Source organism: Microtus oregoni, unplaced genomic scaffold (genome assembly GCF_018167655.1).
Source record: "Microtus oregoni isolate MIOR12 unplaced genomic scaffold, Mior012 000027F_ref0000203, whole genome shotgun sequence".
NCBI lineage: Eukaryota > Metazoa > Chordata > Mammalia > Rodentia > Cricetidae > Microtus > Microtus oregoni.
Genome location: NW_024543086.1, coordinates 27,659,704 through 27,679,152, shown reverse-complemented (window position 1 = coordinate 27,679,152; position 19,449 = coordinate 27,659,704). Strand labels below are relative to the sequence as shown.

At 49.3% G+C, this 19,449-nt stretch overlaps 1 protein-coding gene across 1 annotated transcript in view; it reads left to right on the top strand.

The window, feature by feature from the left end:
• The first annotated feature begins 426 nt into the window (after positions 1-426).
• Grin2a (glutamate ionotropic receptor NMDA type subunit 2A) overlaps positions 427-19,449 on the top strand; it is a 441,777-nt gene continuing 422,754 nt past the window's right edge. The window contains exons 1-3 of the mRNA XM_041676484.1: positions 427-1,439; positions 2,029-2,219; positions 3,720-4,151. Coding sequence (XP_041532418.1) covers positions 3,738-4,151 — 414 coding nt within the window. The 5' untranslated portion in view covers positions 427-1,439; positions 2,029-2,219; positions 3,720-3,737. The remainder of the gene's footprint in view (positions 1,440-2,028; positions 2,220-3,719; positions 4,152-19,449) is intronic.

Genomic DNA, 19,449 nt, shown 5'->3' with positions numbered 1-19,449 from the left:
TTCTATGACTTACTCTGTGAAGGCCAGCTCTCTTAATTTTATCCCCTAGGGTTTAGGATTTTAACATATGAATCTGGAGCATAGGCATTCAGGTGACATTAGGTGTCAATTGGAATGGAAGACCCTTCTCTTGAGAGGAGAAAGGGAGAGGTGGTGATAGGACACAGGTGACTGTTCAAAGGTCAAATGTGGATATCTAACAATGAGATAGAATTAGAGCCCGCTAGCTCTCAAGTCCACTTAGTCCCGGGCTCTCTGCTCATCCCTTCTGGTGACTTAGTGGCAACCTCAGGGTTACTTTTTGTCTGGTACAACTTAGAGAAGAAAGCAGCAAGTGTGTGTGTGTGTGTGTGTGTGTGTGTGTGTGTGTGTGTGGTGTACGCGTGCACGCGCGTCTGTGCATGGAGGGAGTGTATATGTTTTTGCTTTTAGGTTCCTGGTTCCCTGACATCAGAGTGGGTTCCCATACCAGGGTGGTGAGGCGCTGAGAGAAACATCCGAGCAGACTCTCTGGGCGGGTGTGTGCGTGTCGGCGTGCCTTGCGTGGATAAGGGATTGCTGTACCCAGTGCGAAGCACTGGAGGAGGAAGCCGTAGCAGAGATCTGAATAATTGATTCTCCAGCAGCACCAGACGCCCTGGAGCGGGCGGAGAGCGTGGTTTCAGCACCAAGGTTGCGCGCCACCGCAGGCTCCCCCCCCCCCCCCATCACCAGCCAGACACCTAGGTTGGCCTTGTTCGCTACCGCCTTGCGCTCCAGAAGAGGGTGGCCGCGTTCCGCGTCACCGCTTAGGGACTGCGGGGTCTGCCTTGGCCCGCCTCCGGGGTGGGCGGCTGCAGGCGGGCCAGAGCTCCAAACATCCTCGGATTGCGCGGGGGTTGCTGCGTTGCGTCTCGTTGGCAGGAACAAGTCCTAAGTTGGTGTGGTGGGTGCCTCTGCCTTCTATCCTCCAAGGCGACCGCGGAGAAGCGCGCCCCAGGATTCTGGCTTCTCCAGTGCTGTGATCCGCGGTGGCCAGGCACTCTCTTGGGCTCCCGCTGATTAAGAGAGGGACCGAACGCCCGGCGTCGAGCTGACCCCTCAGCGAAGGGCCCGGAGCGAGCTGAGGTCCTCCGCCCGCAACCTTCTCGGCCAGGGACCGCGGGGATCCCCGGCCACACGCGCGCGCGCGCTCCCACACTCACTCACACACACACTCGCTCTCCCGCACGTCAGGCTGGAGCTGGGCTGCGGAGAGGGTGTCCAGGCGCGCTCAGACGACCCGGCAGCTGCTGTCCGGAGTGGAGCAGGAAGCTGAGGCAAGGCTCTAGGAGAGAGGCTCCCGGGGTGCTGTGCCCGAGCATGGGGCCGGATGAGCTCTGAGAGACGCGGCCGCAGCTATCGGCCCTGGAGATGACCAGGGGCGGTCACTGCTGAGAACTATGTGGAGAGAGGCTGCGGTGAGTGCTGGCGCGGGACGCCGAGCCTTGGAGGGCCCTATGAGAAGCGGGTGGGGGGAGGTCTGGATAGGAGGGGGCGGCAGGACGCACAAGAGGGTCGCTACGTGGGAGTGATCACACCTCCCTCGGGGATCCGGGACCGCGGGAGCCCGCGTCCTTCCCTCCCCCTCTTCTCCTCCCGGCTCGTCGGCTCGTCGCAAACTCAGCCAGCGCCCCCTCCTTCCCTCCTCTTTTTCTCTCCCTACCCCCAACCCCCCTCGCTCAGCAGCTCCTGGTCGCACAACTCCCAGTAGCCGGCGCCTGGGTGGTGGTAGGGGTTGAGGGTGGAGGTTCCCACTAAGCTTCTCGTGGGTGGCCAACCTGGGGCTCCCACTCTCCGGTGCGTCCCTGAGAGGAGCTCCTGTTGTCAGCCACAGGGACTGAAGATCCGCACCGAGGGTGTTGTGGGCACCAAGCTCCAGCTCCCTCTCTGGTCGAGCCCCCAGGGTGCATAAGGGGGCTGTGAGCACTGCAGACTGCATCCCTCCCCCCACCTTCCCCCGCGCTGGTGGGCTGACCCTGCCTCTCCATCTCTCCTCCGCCCCGGTAGAGCCCTGCTGCAGAGCCTCCGGCTGGGATAGCCGCCCCCCATGGGGGCGATGCGGACAGCGCGGGACAGCCAGGGGAGCGCGCGGGGGCCGCAGCATGCGGGAACCCGCTAAACCCGGTGGCTGCTGAGGCGGCCGAGATGCTCGTGCGCGCAGCACGCCCCATTGCATCCTCCACCTTCTCCGGCTACAGGTACGTCCTGGTTGGTGAGGAGCTCTGTGGGCCTGGGATGAGACAGGCTCAACCGGTGAGGAGAGAGCAGGAGATGGTTCAGGAGGGAGAGGGGGGAAAAGGAGAGAGCAAGAGAAATCCGGAGCGAGAAAGCCGGGGAGGGAGAGCCCTGTAGCGAAGCGCTGGAGGAGCACCAGGTGGCGCTGCGGCCCTGCACGCCACCTTGCTCACCCTAAATGCCAGGGTTGGAGTTTGCCCCAACTTCCCCCGGGTGCAACAGCACCCCGGCAGAGGGGCGCGCGCTTTTACACGCGTGCAAGACTGTACAGGCATTTGCAGGAACGCACCGTTGTGCACCTGGTACAGTACTTGTGTGAACACCACCAGAGGACATTTGAAGGCTCCAGCTGGCCGTGGGCATCTCCAAGGCGGCCTGCGGATGTTCGCAGAAAAGCGCGCGTGTCTGTTAGCGTGTGCAGCCCACTGCCCACGTGTATCTAAGATTTGGCTCCAGGCTCTACAGGGGAGGGGTTGTACACTCCACTTCCACCTGAGAGCTTTTTGGGAGCCTATATCCCCAACCCCCGGACGTTCTTTGTCAGCTCCCACCTTCTGGTTGGCTTGCTGGGAGGTGGGGGGGGGGGGCGGTGTGGGGCAGCGCGCCTACTCTCCAGAATTTTGCATTTCACACGGAGTGAGAGACTTATGTGCGCGCTTGGTTGTGTGTACCTGTGTGTAGCGGGCGGGTCCTGGGACATCTAGCCTTAAAGTGAAAGCCTCTCCCAGCAAGATGGGGAGGTCAGGGTTCCAAGTTCCCCCAAGCACCTGGGAACCTGGGGTCACAGAGAGCATCCTCACTTTCAAGCGCTTGGGTTTATCCTTCAGGTTAGGAGCGGGATCTGCAGCCGGTGGGTGCCACTATGGAGCGAGGTCTGTGGCGCACTGGGCGAGCTCCCAGGGGGTGGGGTCAATTAACCATTTAGGCAAGGGACAGATTCAGGCTGCGGTATTCAGGCACCGCCTCTCACGTTGGGGCGGGTTCGGAGTTCACTGCGCTTAAGCAGGGGGCGGGGCAGATAACTTGGTCCTTGGACTTGCGGAGGAACAGGGTTGGAGACCGCTTGGTCTGGGCATCTGCTTGCTGGTGGTGGTGGGGTTCATGGCTCTCTGGGCGCTTAGGAGCTGTGGTCTGCATCAAATTTGGGGAATCTTGTGTAAGATTTGGACCCAGGTGGAGTTGGGGACAGTCGCTGGAGACAAGAGAGGAGGAGGCAGGATGCCAGGATGGGCTTGGGGACAGGGATGGAGAAATAGCCTGGATTGGAGTGGTAGATGGAGATGGACGTGGGTCGAGGGATGCGGATGGTATCAGCTATGAGGACTCCAGTGAGTGGCCAAAGCAGCCGGTGCTGGTGCCCTGTTTCACACTTGCCTCCTAGAGCAGGTGCTGGGGCAGTCATTCCTGTCACTTGGGCCCTTCACTTACCGCCATCCTGCTTCTCGCTCTCCTCCACCTCACAGGGACCCTAAGTGGCAACCATGGGCAGACTGGGCTACTGGACCTTGCTGGTACTGCCGGCCCTTCTGGTCTGTCGCGGTCCGGCGCAGGACGCGGCGGCGGAGAAGGGTCCCCCAGCGCTGAACATTGCGGTGCTGCTGGGTCACAGCCACGACGTGACAGAGCGCGAACTTCGAAATCTGTGGGGCCCGGAGCAGGCAACCGGCTTGCCCCTGGACGTGAACGTGGTGGCGTTGCTGATGAACCGCACTGACCCCAAAAGCCTCATCACGCATGTGTGCGACCTTATGTCTGGGGCGCGCATCCATGGCCTCGTGTTTGGAGACGACACTGACCAGGAGGCTGTGGCTCAGATGCTGGATTTTATCTCCTCACAGACTTTCATCCCCATCTTGGGCATTCACGGGGGTGCATCTATGATCATGGCTGACAAGGTAAGGCCTGGAGGAGATGGGCTGCCAGGGTCCTGGAGGGGCGGATTCTACAAATGGCAGCCTCCACGGGGGGCCTAGGGCGCCCCTAGCATCTACTGGGTGTGAAAACAGGATAAGTGGCCTCTGGTCTAAGGATCGCGCGCGCTGTATCTCCTCTGCTTAGACATAAATGGAAACGCCGTTTGCTTTTGGATTTGAAGACGGGGTACTCAGACGCTCCTTGTGTGCCAAGATGAGTACAAAAAATACAAGAACAGGATGGGGCGTGGAGATGGAAAGGCAGAGGCTAGCGGGGGAGCACTGGGGCCAGTACACGTCTACAGAGTCAGTTTTCATCAGCATCTCCGTTTTTTTTCTTTTGATAAAGTTATTAAAACTGCTTAAAAAATACTAAGGATGGCTATGTGAGGTTTTTAGCAAACGCAAAAAGGGACAGATTCGTGCTGGCCCAGACTTAGAGGAATGGAGGTGGGAGCTGGAGAAGCCCAAGGCTAGAGGCATGTGGGTGGAACTCTGCCTCTAGGGAGTAGGCGTGTGCCAGGAAGTAACTCCAGGCCTAGTGTTGTGCTGTTCCCCCCATTCTGACCGCCCAGGTGTCCTAAGTAGCTCTTGTGTGAGCTGATCGCTTCAGAACAGGGCTTCTAGAGACTTTCAGATGGAAGGCATTGGCTCTGGAAGATTGACCTTGTGTGGAAGTTGGATTTCAGAATTGAGTGAAAATATGTCTTACCTTCTGGGCTTTGTTCCATGTTTTTTAGGAGCATAGGGAGGATGGGGGAGGCTTGAAGGTTGAGTGGGATGTTAAGAATGATGCTGCAGTCAAGAGGGGGAAGAAAGTTGAAAGAGAGAACTAAAACAAAAAGGGGGGAAGAAGGGGAGATAGTGAGTTAGTGTGTTGTTACTCCACACAAGCCCCAGGAGGGCCAGGAAGGCCGGGAGACCTTTTGGAGAGCTTTCCTTAGGTAGCAGGGTACAGCTGGGGAATGGTGGATATTCCTAACAGCACTTTCCTTCTGCCTTTCTTGAAACGCTGCTGTGCTCATCAACCCAGCTTCCTCTCTGGGCATTGCATCCCGGCAGCTCCTCCGGGGACTGTGTTAGTTCTTCTGGGTCTCCTGGCTGTGGCACATGCAGCGAGAACACACAGAAGGGGCAATACCTCGCTGAACACTGGTTTCAGATCGCCCTCTATCTGCAGGATCTCATGTCTCCCAGTTACCTCTCTAATGAAGCAGAGGATGGCTGGGCTCTGCTTACTGTGCCATGTCAGAGCAGCAAAGGACCTAAAGATTACAAAAACTCTCCAAGTGGCTAAAGCATGCAGCTGTTAAGGGACTTCCCCAGAAATACACAGTGAGTGATGAAAATAGAATCTTGTTTTTCTGGTCCCAAGCTGTGATCCAGGGAAACCAAACCTAACCTTTAACATTCCTTATTTAAGAGGGACAGATATTTGGTTTATTGCATAGGCGGCACCAGGCCATGGGGGAGAGGCAGTGAATCAGCTTAGAGGGCTTGTTCAATTTAAGAGGAAGCCATCGTATTAAGTATAGGGGAAAAGGGGATTAGATTGTGAAACTATTTTCACTGACTTTCCCTTTTAAAAGTTTTGATTATAGAAGCAACACATAAAAATGAATACGTACAGCAGGGCATATACAGAAAATAAATTAGGTACATGCATTTGATGGCAGCATTCAGGAGACAGAGCTCTGTGAGCTCCAGGCTGTCAGGGCTACACAGTGAGAGCCATCAGAGAACTCAGGAGGCCTGGGATGGCCGGCTGAGCTTGGGAGGGTTGTGTAACTTTCCTGACTGTAAGTTGGAAGTGTTTGGGGTGGTCTCTCCTTCACACAGTACAGGTGGAAAAGTGGGTACAGAGAGGACCCCAATGTGAGCATTCCTTGATATGCTCTGACCTTGACTATCAAGGAACTTTGATCCATAAAAGGATGGTCTCTGACTAGCTAGTTCAAGCTTCCCTTGAGGGAGAGTTTTGAGAAGTCAGAGGAGTGGATGAGTGGTTTTCTTCCTCCTGGGGTGAAATTGCCTTTTGCAGACAGGGGTAAAAGTGCATTTAAGTGAACAGAAGCCTGTGCTGACAAGTTGGGGCGGGGGAGGACCTGGGAAATGGTAAGAGGTTGCTGAGAAAGGGACATTTCCAGAGAAGACAAGATCAGAGAGAGATTGAAAGAGAGGGCTGGCGTATCTGTTGTTCAAGCTCACCATAGGGGCTGACTTGTCTTGAATTGGGGCTCTCCAGAGTTGGTCTAGGAGAGATTTCCGATTGTATCAGAAATGGGAGAAGAATTAGGATGGCCAGGAGTCACTGAAGGGGGCACACAGGCGGGGTCTCTGGGCCTCATGTACAGGAGGGGCAGGGAATGTGGAAGGAGTGGGTTCGGAGGGTGGTATTTGGAGAAACCTGTGTGCTTTTAAAAAGGAAAGTTGTCTGAAATGCAAACAGCCTTTTCTTCATTAGGAATGCATATGTTTGGCATGTCTCTTTACCACCTGTTTGGGTTATTGCTTAGCATTCAGCAGACTTTATTTAGCTGTATGGAACTAGTCATGAGATGTTGTCTAAAAGGGCCTTGCTTAGGTGTGCTGACAGCATTGTGACAGAAGGGCCTTAACCTCCCCAGACTGACAAGACTCCATCAGGGGGTTTCAGTTGGGTAATGTCACCCAGAACAAACCTAGGTTTTCTTTACTTCTGACTTGACAGTGTGATAATGATTGATTATCAGGTAAACAGAATATATACACACTCACACACATGCACATGTGCACACAGGAATCCACACACTTAAGCTTTGAGGCATACGTCACTTTCTACCTTTCTCTTAGTCGACTTGATCCTTGAACAAAGCCTTACCCCAGTGGTTCTCGACCCTCCTAATTCTTCGACCCTTTAACGCAGCGGTTCCTCATGTTGTGCTGACCCCCAACCATAAAATCATTTTTGTTGCTACTTCATAACTGTGATTTGGCTATTGTTCTGAATTATAATGTAGATATCAGTATTTTCTGTGGTCTTAGGTGACCCGTGTGAAAGGGGTGGAGGCCATAGGTTGAGAACCATTGCTTTATACTGAGTGCAGTGGTGTCGAGTGGCAGGTGTTTGGGGTATTAATTTAATTTATTGTGGCCACTGATTTCGGCTGGCATCAGTGAGTGTTCTTGCAATATCCCAAGTTGGAGGTAAGCATAAGGCTTGGTGTAGATGAAGCTCTCACCTCATCTTGGCTTGTTGAAACTAACAGACTCTTGCTGCCCAGGAAACCCAGCAAGTTGATTAGACCATTACATCTCTGCTCACCACCCTTGAATTCCTCCTTCCCCTGGCCTCTGATGGAAAAGGCTGGGTTCATATTTTACCTACATCTGTCCATGCCTGTCACTGTATGGATTTGTTTAGTATGTTTATTTTTAATTTTTTATTTTAAGAGTTACAAAAGGACTTGTTTATTTTACTTTATGTGTGTGATTGTTTTGCTAGCATGCATGAATGTTCATCACATGCATGCCTATTGGATCCCCTGGAGCTGGTTGTGAGCCACCATGTGGGTGTTGGGAATTGAATCTGCGTCCTTTGCAAGAGCAACAGGTGCTCTTAACTGCGGAGCCATCTCTTCAGCCCTTGTGTGTTTACTTTAAATGTGTGTGCAGCAGCGTGTGGAGGCAGAGGAAGCCTTGAGTGAGCCTCATGTGCCATCCACCTCCGCCTCTTACGATGCAATCTTTGAGGGCAGATCTTACTTACTTACGTGTATGTGTGTTTTTTGAAATAATGAATTCTTCTCCACAGACACTATAAAAATAATGTCTTTTCATTGTAGAACGCTTAGAAAGTACATTAAAGTTTAAGGAAGGAAATAAAAAGCTCGCCGTAAATTTTATCAGTGGGATAAACTGTGGCAACACGGGGACGTATTTCTTCCAAGAACAGTTTGTTGTGTTACAATTTCAGAATTAGACTATTTTTTAAAAATTTTCAAGACAAGATTTTTTGTGTAGCCTTGACTGTCCTGAAAGTAGGTCTGTAGACCAGGCTGGCCTTGAACTCCCAAAGATCTGCCTCTGCCTCTGGAGTGCTGGGATTAAAGGTATGTACCTCCACTGCCCAGTGAATTATACTATATTTATGATATTATTTTTGTACTTTACACTCTGGGATTTTTGACTCAAGTGTCTTTAGTTCTGGAAAACTCTCTGGCCTGTCTGCTGGACACTTCCTCTCTTGTCTTCTTGTTTGTGTCCACTCTCTTGAAGTATCCTTTCTTCATTGTGCCGTAGTCTCTCAACCAAGCCTCCCTATACCTTACTTTTTTTTTTATATTTTCTTCGTGAGCTTATTTTCAGAGTAATTATATTTTATTTTTAATTGAAATAGAATTATATCACTTCCTTTCCTCCCTGCAGCCCTGGCCAGTTGCCTTCCTGTAAGCCACTTACTTTTCCATACTTTTCCTTAAAGTGATAGTCACCACTTTGATTGTCTTTGCTACATACATATATACGTATTCAAAACCTATATAACTAGAACCTATTGAATCAGTTTTTGTTGTTTGTGTGTATATTGTTTCATAGCTGATCACTCTGCACCGGGCACCAATGAGAGGCGCAGCAGGGTCTTGTGAACCTTGAGTGGCCTGGACCTTGTTATATAGTTTACTAATAAACTCAAACTTTTGATACTCTTGTCTCTCCCGACCAAGTGCTGAGATTCTATGCACTTGACACAACATCCAGTTTGTGTAGCACTGGGGATCCAACCTCAGATTTTGTGAATGTTGGGTAAGCACTCTACCAACGGAGTGACAGCCCAGCTCCTAGTCTTTTATTTTTATTTTTCCCTGTGGTGTTGGGGATGAAAGCCAGGGCCTTCTGTGTGCTGAGCCAGTGCTCTCCTGCACTACACCCCAGGACTAGGGTTTCTAAACCAGAATTCCCACCAGCAGCTCTGCCAGGAACAATCCCTTTTCCTTTCATGGCTTACAGTGCAGGTTGGACTTGTTTACGTTGGCGATTTCCTATGGCTCCTTGATACAGGCAGGAGCCTCCTGGAATTAGCACGAATAATAAAAACCCAGAGACAGAAACTGGGGTTCAGCCTGAAAACTAGAAAAACAAGGCAGCCAAGCCACTGGAGAAGTCTTCCCTCTACCAAGCCGGGCAACCTCAAAACTAAGCAGATCAGCCTCTCTCGCCTCATTTTTTATTCCCACTAGTGTTGGGATTAAGCGCGTATGACTCCCTAGTACTGGATTAAAGGTGTGAGCCACCACCACCTGGATTTATTTCTGCACTGATTCTGTGTATCCCAGGGTGACCTTGAACTCACTGAGATTCATCTGACTCTGTCTCCCAAATCTTGGAATTAAAGGTGTGTGTCACCATTGCCTGACCTCTAGAGGTGTTAGCTTTGCCTCTGGTCTTCTGGTAAGATTTATTTATCAAAATACGAAAAATACACCACTGCGCCGGGACGCAGTTCTTAGAGGGTGGTGTGGATGCCCAGCCTCACTCATTGGGAGGGGCACAATTTCTGTGTCTGTTCCCTCTCCCCAGGTGCTTGTTAGCACCTATACTGGATTCATTTCCCAATGACCCACATGGCTCCCATCTTCCTGTTTGCAATGGTGAGATCTGGTCTTCCCTCTTTCTTTTTTTCTTTGGTCCCCTTTTTTGTTGTTGGGGATGGAAAGCCTAAAGGCTCAGCCTATGCTGCACCATGGTTTCAGCTCTCATCTTTCAATTCATGCAATTTTAGGGACTTCTCTTTATCTTTCATTCTTTTTTAAAATATTTACTTATTTATTATGTATACATCATTCCTTCCATGTATGCCTACAGGCCCGAAGAGGGCACCAGACCCTATTACAGATGGTTGAGAGCCACCATATGGTTGCTGGGAAATGAACTCAGGACCTTTGGAAGAGCAGGTAATGCTCTTAACCTCTGAGCCATCTCTCCAGCCCCTTTATCTTTCATTCTTAAGTAACTAGTATTTGTGTGTATGTATGTGTGCATGAGTGTTTGTGTAAGAGTGTGTGTGTGTCTGTGTGTATGTGTGCGTGACTGTGAGAATGCATGTGTGCATGTGTGTGTGCATACATGTGTGTGCATGCATGTGACTGTGTGTGACTGTTGGGTGTGACTGTACCACTGCATGTATGTGAATCTCAGAGGAGAACTTTCAGGAGTGGATTCTCTTCCACCTTGTTTCTACCACAGTGTATATTCCAAGACAGTGGCCCTGGTGTTTCCGGCTGATGTTCCTATCTCTGTCTCCTTCCTCTGCTCCTCATCCTCCTGTGGGAGTGCTGGGATTGCTGGTGTGCACATCAGACTTTTCACTTGGGCTCTGAGGGGTGGAGTTCGGGCCCAATACTTTACCTGATGAGCCAGTTCCTTGACCCAGTCCTCTGTCCTTCTGATTTGATCTTTGATTTCTTGTTTTTTTTTAATTCCTAGGCAAAACTATACAAATAATAAATAGGAAGATTTCTGTATAAATTTTGTGTCTTAGAAGAAGCAGAAGGAAGGGACTTGAATGTGTTCCCTCTGGTGTTGAGCTAGTTTTATTTCCTAACCTGCTTTTATGTTGTTAAAACTCGATTATATATTCTTGGGATTTTTCCTTATAGTGAACTGGAGTTTAGGTTTGACTTTTAAATGACTGCAGAATGTTTAGACCACACAGAGCTGAACTGTTCCTCTATCTCGCACGTCCACCCACAGTCACTTTGGGTCATAGGTGTGTCTGCCTGATGTCTCTTTGCTTTGATAACTTGGTAAATGTTTGTTGATTGAATGAATCAAGTCATCGACTCTGATTCCAGCTTGATGCTGCTTCCGGATGGACAAACATGTCACAGTATGCTTCAGGGCTCCTTTTGTTCCCTAAGTGTGGACTGATTTCATATATGTGTGCCAACTCTTTTTCTCTCGTTAGCAAAAGATAATTATTAGCCATCCTGGGTCCTAGCATGAATTAGGGGTTGCACTTGAAACCCCCTGGAGCAGTGCTAAGTGACAACTCAGTGGTAGGCGGAGGAAGTTGGTGCGCTCACAACCTGGCAGCTCCTGAGTTGGATGTGAATGATGGGCCATTAAACACCCAAGCCTCAGGGAAAGGGCAGACATGTAGATCTGAGTGTTGGAGGAGCCCACTCAGCGGCTGCTGCAGCATCGGCAGGGAACTGGAGAGGGTGGGAAGCCTACCTCTAGCCGCATGGAGAAGGCATGTCAGAGGCAGTCATCCTCTCCCTCCTACGTAAATCAGCAGGGAGCAGCAGGCAGCACCTCAGAAGGCGTGACTAACTCACCAAAGGGCCCTCCAGCTCCCTGGCAATGGCTTCGACCCTTCATGGCTGTGGGTTCCTGCTTTGAGGGTCGTGTTTGTCTTTATTCCCTTAGCCTCAGATGGGAAGCACTGCTCCAGGCAGAGTGAATGGGAAAAGCGAGGGAGGGAAGAGGGAGAGGGGAGGAGCAGGACTGAATCTTGGGTCTGCAATGAGAGAGTCAGTGGCCTCAGTGACTCATCTTGCAGCGAGGTCATCATGTAAAGGAGCAGCTGTAAGGCCATTAGCCGGGCTTCCTGATGCGCTCACACTTTCACAGTCTGTATCTTTCCAATTTCCATTAGTTACCAACACTTTAAAGTTCAAATCATAGCTTAAAAAAACTCAAAGGCCTGGCCATACTGCCACTTCTCCATGGCAACTGTTGGATGGATAAGCCATCCTCTCCACCTCTCCATTTCACAGGATAGGCACTCTCCCTAGGCCCCACCTTCCCACTTCCCTGCTTTGAAATGACGTTTCTGAAAGCTTCGGAAATGGAGACCTCTGATGCTTGTGAGGAAAATATCTACACTCCACTAATGTCCCTCCCTCCCTCCCTCCCTCCCTCCCTCCCTCCCTCCCTCCCTCTCTCCTTTTCTCATTCCTTCCTACCTGCCTTCCTGCCTGTCTGCTTGCCTTTTTCCTTTCCCTTCTTTTTGCAAGGACAGGAGCATGTGAGAAGAGCTCATGTACTTGTACACAGATGCAAAGTCAGAGGGATCTATCAGGTCTGCCCTATCGCTATAGCTCTTCACCTTGTTCCTCTTACACAAGGTCTCTTGCTGAATCTGCAGCTCACATTTTTGGCTGGATTGGCAGGCCATCAAGCTCCATGGAGCGTCTTGTCTCTCTCTGCCCAATGCTGGGGTTATGGATGTGGTTATGAAAATCCTAGGGACCAGAACGTAATTCCTCATACTTATACAGCAAGTGCTCTCGCCCTGGGCTACCTCCCTCAGGGCCTCCCTTCGTGGTGTTTGTGTTGTCATGCTGACGCCACTGTTAACCTCTAGAGACTTCTGCCTGGCTGTTGCAGGCCTCCTAGTCTTTTCACAGCGCTCTGGGGCTCTGGGTGCTGCTACCAAGTAGCTTGAGTTGGAGCATGTCAGAGAGCCTTGGGCCAAGAGTCTGAGGACCTGAGCTCCATCCCCACATACCTGTGTGATCTTGGGACACCCCTTCATCTCTCTCAGTCTCCTGCTCTTCTTGGCAAAGTTAGAGTCTGGGTGAGATCATCTCTAAGACCCTGTTTAACTCAGGAAATTTTCTCTGCCTTCAAGGAAAGATTGGCAAGAAGTTCATCAAAACGAGACTGGGGGCAGAAGATGTCTGTCTTAATCTTTTAGAGAATGCTATGATGGAATGGTTAAAGTGTTGACTTTGAGCTAGATCGCCAGTGTTTACACTCAGGCTTCACTACTGAGCTGGGAAACTGTGTGTGTGTGTGAGCCTCAGAGCCTTTAACTGCAGAATGGGACGTATCTGCTTTTCTGTTACTGAGATCCAAATAACACTATCAAAAACAATTTAGTGGGGAAAGGGTTTGTTTTTTCTTCTGGTTCCAGTGGGAAAGAGTTCATCACGGCTGCAAGGCATGACAACAGTTATGTTTTCCTGGTGGCAGGAACAGGAAGCTAGCTAATCACCTTCTCATCCACACTCAAAAGCGAGTGGGAGAGAGAGAGAGACAGAGAGAGAGAGAGACAGAGACAGAGAGAGAGAGAGACAGAGATACAGGGACAGAGAGAGAGACAGAGAGACAGAGAGAGAGAGAGAGAGAGAGAGAGAGAGAGAGAGGAAGGCTAATCAGTGAAAACTCAAAAAACCGACAGCGGCACACTTCCTCCAGCAAAGTGGTCCTCCTCCTGAAGGTTCCGAACCTCCCAAACAGCACCACCACCTGGGACCAAGCGTTCAAACACTCGAGTTTGTGGGGGACAACTGCCACAATGGAACAATGCCGAATGAGGTCATGGATGAAGAGTGTGCCTCGGGTCAGTGTCTGACTCATCCTGGACTATTAAGATATAACATACAGTGTTTACGTTTCTTATATTTTTAGCAGCAGCAGACAGGGGATTAAAAGTGATGTGAGGTTCTAAAGGCATTTCCTGTGAGAAACTGAGTCCTTAGAAATAAGGATCCAGCGTGGAGTGATTCATTCTTCCTCCAGGGCCAGCTAGGACGGGGTCTGCCTTCTAAGAACCCACTGTGAAATTTTGTCCTGGTGTGAGACATGGCGATGGATACCCCACTTCATGACAAGAGCACTGGAGACTCAGAGCAGGGAAAGGAAGTTTCTTTACGACTTTGTGAAGTTGAGAAACCGGCTAAGAATGGCTGGTGCACCAACTTGCGTGAAGAGAAGTTTCTGAACCCTCTTGTAACAAGAGCCCTCCTCCCTTCCCAGTCCCGCTGAGTGATCGGGAGGGTGCAATCTTACATGCTGCGCTGTATTAGATCTTCCTTTGCCCTCTTCCCTGCTTGTCTGCATTTTTCTCACTGAAGCCCCATACCTGTGGGCTCATCTTTCCACTTGACATCCTGTTTGTTTTAAAGCCAGTTGGTTGTATGAGCTTGTGTCTGCAGGTCATTAGCCAAGCTTGGCTGTTGGTTCTGGTGTGGAAGGATCATAGAGTTGGGGTGCCTGGGAGCAGCTTAAGTTGTTACCAGGGGTCTAGTGTTTCCAGGTCACCTGTGTCTGGACATAAACTGGCTCGAGGTCCCTCTGCAAATGGACCATCGGATTCTATTTCTTACATTGGTAAAGCAGAAGTGAAGTGTGGGTGATACGGGAACAGCTGGAAGTGGAGGTGATCTCTCTGACCTTTGCACTTACTGACTCCACCGACTGGACCGTATGTCGCACTGGGCACTGGGCCTTGTGGTGTGGAATGCGGCATATAGTATCTCATGTAACCCTGCCAGGGATTAATGTCTCAGTGGGAACCTGGGGAACCTGGCAGCCCCGGAAACATTTGTTTAAACATCCTCTATGCTCGTGTGAGGGAATAAAGACTTGGACGGCTGCAGGGATTTGTTGAGAATCACATCACACATCTAGAAAGTAGGTCTATTGTTCATATTCTTTTGCTTATTTTATTTCCCTTCTAAGTGCATAATTTTAAGTTCAGTGGGTTTGGGGACTAGCATCAATGCAGACACTAAGTTTTATTGTGGACGACAGATTTAAAAAACTATTTTCGTTGTCTTCTCTTGCATGATTAAGATGCTGATGATGAAATTAAAATTCAAACTTTTTTAAAAATTGATATAATGGACTTCTGCCATAGTCTGTACTGCAGGGGTCAATGCCCCAGTTTTATTGATATATAAATGATAAATAAAAATTGTGTGAATATATGTGATATTTCTATTTACTAAATCATGGTGAAATGTACAGCCAAGCCAGCAACAGATCGTTGTCTTCACTATACACACACACACACACACACACACACACACACACACACACACATATCTCTATATATGTGTATGTATATTTGATGATCTTTGCTGGGTGGTACTTCATCTCTACTTCCAGCAATTTTAACACATTAGAATTTTAATTTCTTACTGATTGATTGTGCCTATGTGCATGGGCATGGACAGGCCATGGCATACTCATGGAGGTGGGAAGACAGTTGCTCAACCTGTGAGAGTCATTTCACTCTTTCTACCACATGGGTCCCAAGGATCAAACTCAGGTCATTGGCCTTGGCAGTCAGCATCTTTACCTACTGAGCCACCTGGAGCTTTCTTCCTAACGCCAGCCACCACAAAGGCCTTTCAGACTCACTGGGGCACAAGCTTTGCAAGACTTTGAACAGCGAACTGTGCTGAACCTGACTAGATGCATTGTTCAGTAGCACAATATTTTTAAAAAAATGTGTATGAACTTTAGGGGCTTATGAGGTTATTCATCTATAATTCCAGAACTTGAGAGATACAGGCAGATCAGAAGTTTAAGATCATTCTTGGCTACATAGGGAGTTAGAAGATAGTCCAGGTTATGTGGAAAACAACCTGCACTATGTGGGACCCTGCCTAAAACAAAACAAAAACCTAAGCAAAACAACAATAATAAACCCAGAAAGCAACAAAACAACACCCCCAACAGTTCAACATATTCTAAGTAGTGATCCAACTCGTAAGTGAATGAGGCCTGTCTTAGAGTTTCTGTTGCTGTGAAGAGACACCATGATCATGGCAGCTCTTACAAAGGAAACATTTAGTTGGGGTGCTTCATTTGAAGTTTAGATATTTAGTCCATTATCATCATGGTGGGGAGCATGGCAGTGTGCAGGCAGACGTGGTGCTGGAGAAGTAGCTGAGAGTTCTACATCTTGCAGGCAACAGGAAGTCAACGGAGACACTGGGCAGTATCCTGAGCATAGGAAACCTCAAAGCTTGCCCTCACGTGACATACTTCCTTTAACAAGGCTACACCCACTCCAATAAAGCCACACCTCCTAATAGTGTCACTCCCTATGAGCTTATGGGGATCAATTGCATTCAAACTGCCTCAGGGCTGTGTTTCTCAAAGTCTAATGTCCAAATAGAGGGAACAACTCCGTTATACACACACTGTTGCTAGGGGTGCTTTCAGCTGCAAGCGACATAGTATTTGATCAATGGCGGCTTAAAATCCTTAGGATATTTGGCAGTTTATTTGCAATGGAGTCCCATCAACGGCCCCTAAAAGACTCAGGTCCTTCCTGTCTCTAGTTTTTTCTACTTTGCTTTCCTTGGTAGCTGTGTCATCTTCGATGGCTGCTTTTGTCCCAGCCTGACTCTACCCCCACAGTTCTGATGTTACAGGTAGGTGGTCAGACCAGTTTTTTATGCGGGTGCTAAGGATTTGAACTCAGGTCTTCATACCTGCACAACAATTGTTGATACCCAGTGAACTGGCACCCCGGCCTCTGACTCTTTGAGGCAGAGTGTATCACTCTCTAGCCCAGTCTGGTTTTGAGCTTGACGTTCTCCTGTGTCGACTTCCTGTGCTGGCCTTATAGGCGCACACTGGCAAATTCAGAATCTGTCCAGAATCTGACTTTCTCCTGAGAACAGGCAGCCTTGCCTGAGTGAAACTTGTTCTGTGAGCGGTGCTGGAAAGGCCACCTAAGCGCTACAGCTGCCCTGCTCTCCGGGAGCATGGATGCCGGCATCTGCAGAGGTGCACTTGATTCCAGAGGACAACTCCCTCTGCAGATGTTGTGCTGAGTGCCAGGGAGGCACCCTCAGCATTGTGCGGACTCCAGATGAACTGTGTAAAGGGTTCCAGAGAAGATGGAGGTCGGGGCGGCGGGGAGAGTTTGAGAGAGATGTTCAGACCCCCGTGGCCGGTTGCGGGGTTGAGGGTTTTACTGTGCATCTTTATTGTTCCATCTGGAGACAGAGCTGAGCGGCAGAGTTTCAGCTTTGGTAATGATTGGGTGTTGGCAGTCGGGGTCCACAGCGGCAGAAGGGCCTGTCAGAGGCGGCTGAGATAACAGTGACTGGCGTCAGGGAGAAGGCAGAAGCCTGGGCTGGGCCACCTCTGAGTTTCTTTGAAATTTTTTTTTGTTACGTTCATTTATTTATGAGCGGGTGAGAGTATGACACTGGAGGTCAAAGGACAACCTGTGGGCGTAGTTTCTCTCTCCCCTGTGGGTCCTAGGGAGTGAGTTCAGGTCATTTGGTTTGGTGGCAAGAGCCTTTATTTTGTGAGCCCTCTAGCTAGCGTGTTCAGACACTTTGGACCTCTCAACCCCTTTATCTGTTTTTAAACCCCTGTTCCCTGGTGCTTCAGGGCTTGGAATCTGGCTGAAAACCAACACACTTTCTCCAAGTGTGTGAGAGATTTGGTCTAGATTTTACTGGCCCTGGAGAGGAATTTATGATCCCTGTATTCTCATTGTGAATCCTAAAGGTCTTTACCTCTCCCAACGAGCAAATGCGATTGGAAAGGGAAGAGACCTATGTCTGCATCAGCCCAGCTGGCTCACATACATAGACAGAGGCACGCGCAGGTTGGCGGCCCCGTAGTCAGCACCTGAGACAATGTTCTGCGTGATTAGCGGCCAGGGATCTCTAAGTGGGCATTTGTGCAACTGTTTCCATTTAATCAGTACTTTTTTTTACATATATGCATATTTTCACCTCTTAGTACAGTAATATGTTTATGTTCTAGGGACAGATCCATTCTGATTTTCCCAATAGTCAGATTATTATTACTACGACTCCCCTTCCTCCTCTTCTTCCAGTTGTATTCTCTGTGTTTGGGACATTTGCTTGTTGTAGCAAATGTTGGTTTGATTCTGCTTCTACCTATTTCACCTAGCCCCCGTGACTAGCTCCCCCAGAGAGTGAAAACAACCCAAAAATTGCTTTCTGAATGAGTTACCATTTTAGATGTTATAACTTTCCATAGGATGGAAATGTCTTTCTTTTTCTTCTTCCTTCTTCCCCTCTTCACTGTTCCCTCCTCCTTTATTTCTCTTCCTCTTCCCCTTCTTTATTCTTTGACAGAGTCTCAAGTACCCCAGACTGGCCTTAGCTAATGTTGTAGCTAAGGATAAGTTCCTGATCTGGTGACTCTAGCTCCCAACTTCATAGGTCACAGGCCTACGCCTAGTTGGGATATGCCATTTTAATTATTTATTTGAACAGAACAAAAAAATCCATGAAATGCAATACAACATTGAGAAAGAAGTTTTTAATTAATTAACAAATAGAATATTTCCATATCTCCCTTATCTATCATGTTGCTGACTTGAAAAGGAAAAATATGAGTTGGAATGGAAGTTTATTTTTATCCATAATTCTGTCTGAGCTCCTTTTAAATTTCAGCCCTGACTTGAGTGTAGCTTATCACTATTTGTTTTGTTTAGATTAAAAAACTAATTATATGTATGTGTGTGGGTATCTGCAGTGCCTACAGAGGCCAGAAGAAGGCATTCGCTCCCCTGGAGTTGGAGTTGAGCCACCCACTGTGGGTACTGGGAACTGAACTTGGGTCCTCTGTAAAAGGGCATCTGCTTTTAACCCCTGAGCCGTCTCTTCAGCTGCTAACCGTTAGTGCTCAACAAAGCCTGTTTTGTCAAAACAAAATAAGCTCATTTAGGGACATGTATGTCTTAGTTGGCTTTCTATACTGTGACAAAGCACTAGGAGCAAAAGCAACTTGGGGAGGAAAGAGTTCATTTGCTTTACAGTTCCACACCGTAGTCCATCATCAGCAGAAGTCAGGGTAGGCGCTTAGGGCAGGAACCTGGAGGCAGAACCACAGCAGAAGTCATGGAAGAACTGGTTTGCTTCTCATGACTTGCTCAGCCTGCTTTCTTACATCAGCTGGGACCACCTGCCCAGGGAGACCCTGCCAGGACCACTTGCTCAAGAAGCGCCCCCCCTTGTGATCTGAATCTTTCAATCAATCACTAATTAAGGAAAAGCTGCACAGTTTGTCTACAAACTGGTCTTACAGAGACCCTTTCTCAGTTGCTGCTCCCTCTTCACAGATAACTAACTTGCACCAAGCTGGCAGGAAACAGGACAAAGTACTTGGCTCACAGTCCTTCAGGGTTTGAGACATATACAGCGATGTGGGTCAGATTTGCGGACCACCGTATGCTGAAGGTGAACTCCTGCACACAACTGTAGCAGGTGCGATTTCAGGGTTCCCAGCCCCTCTGATGCCAACCTAGCCCTCCTAGGAACTGATTCACAGTGCTCCCCACTTACCTGTGTCCCCCCTGCACTTGCAGTTACCAGTCAATTGTAGTTTGAGAACTGTAAATGGAAAATTCCAGATATAAACAACATGTAAGTTTAACATCTGTATTACCCTGTATGCTATGGTGAAACCTGTGCTCTTTTGTGCTTTTCCTGGGCAGAAGCCGTCCATTGCCCCTTGCATCTGTGTATGTGTGTGTGTGTGTGTCTCTGTGTGTAGCCTTCACGGT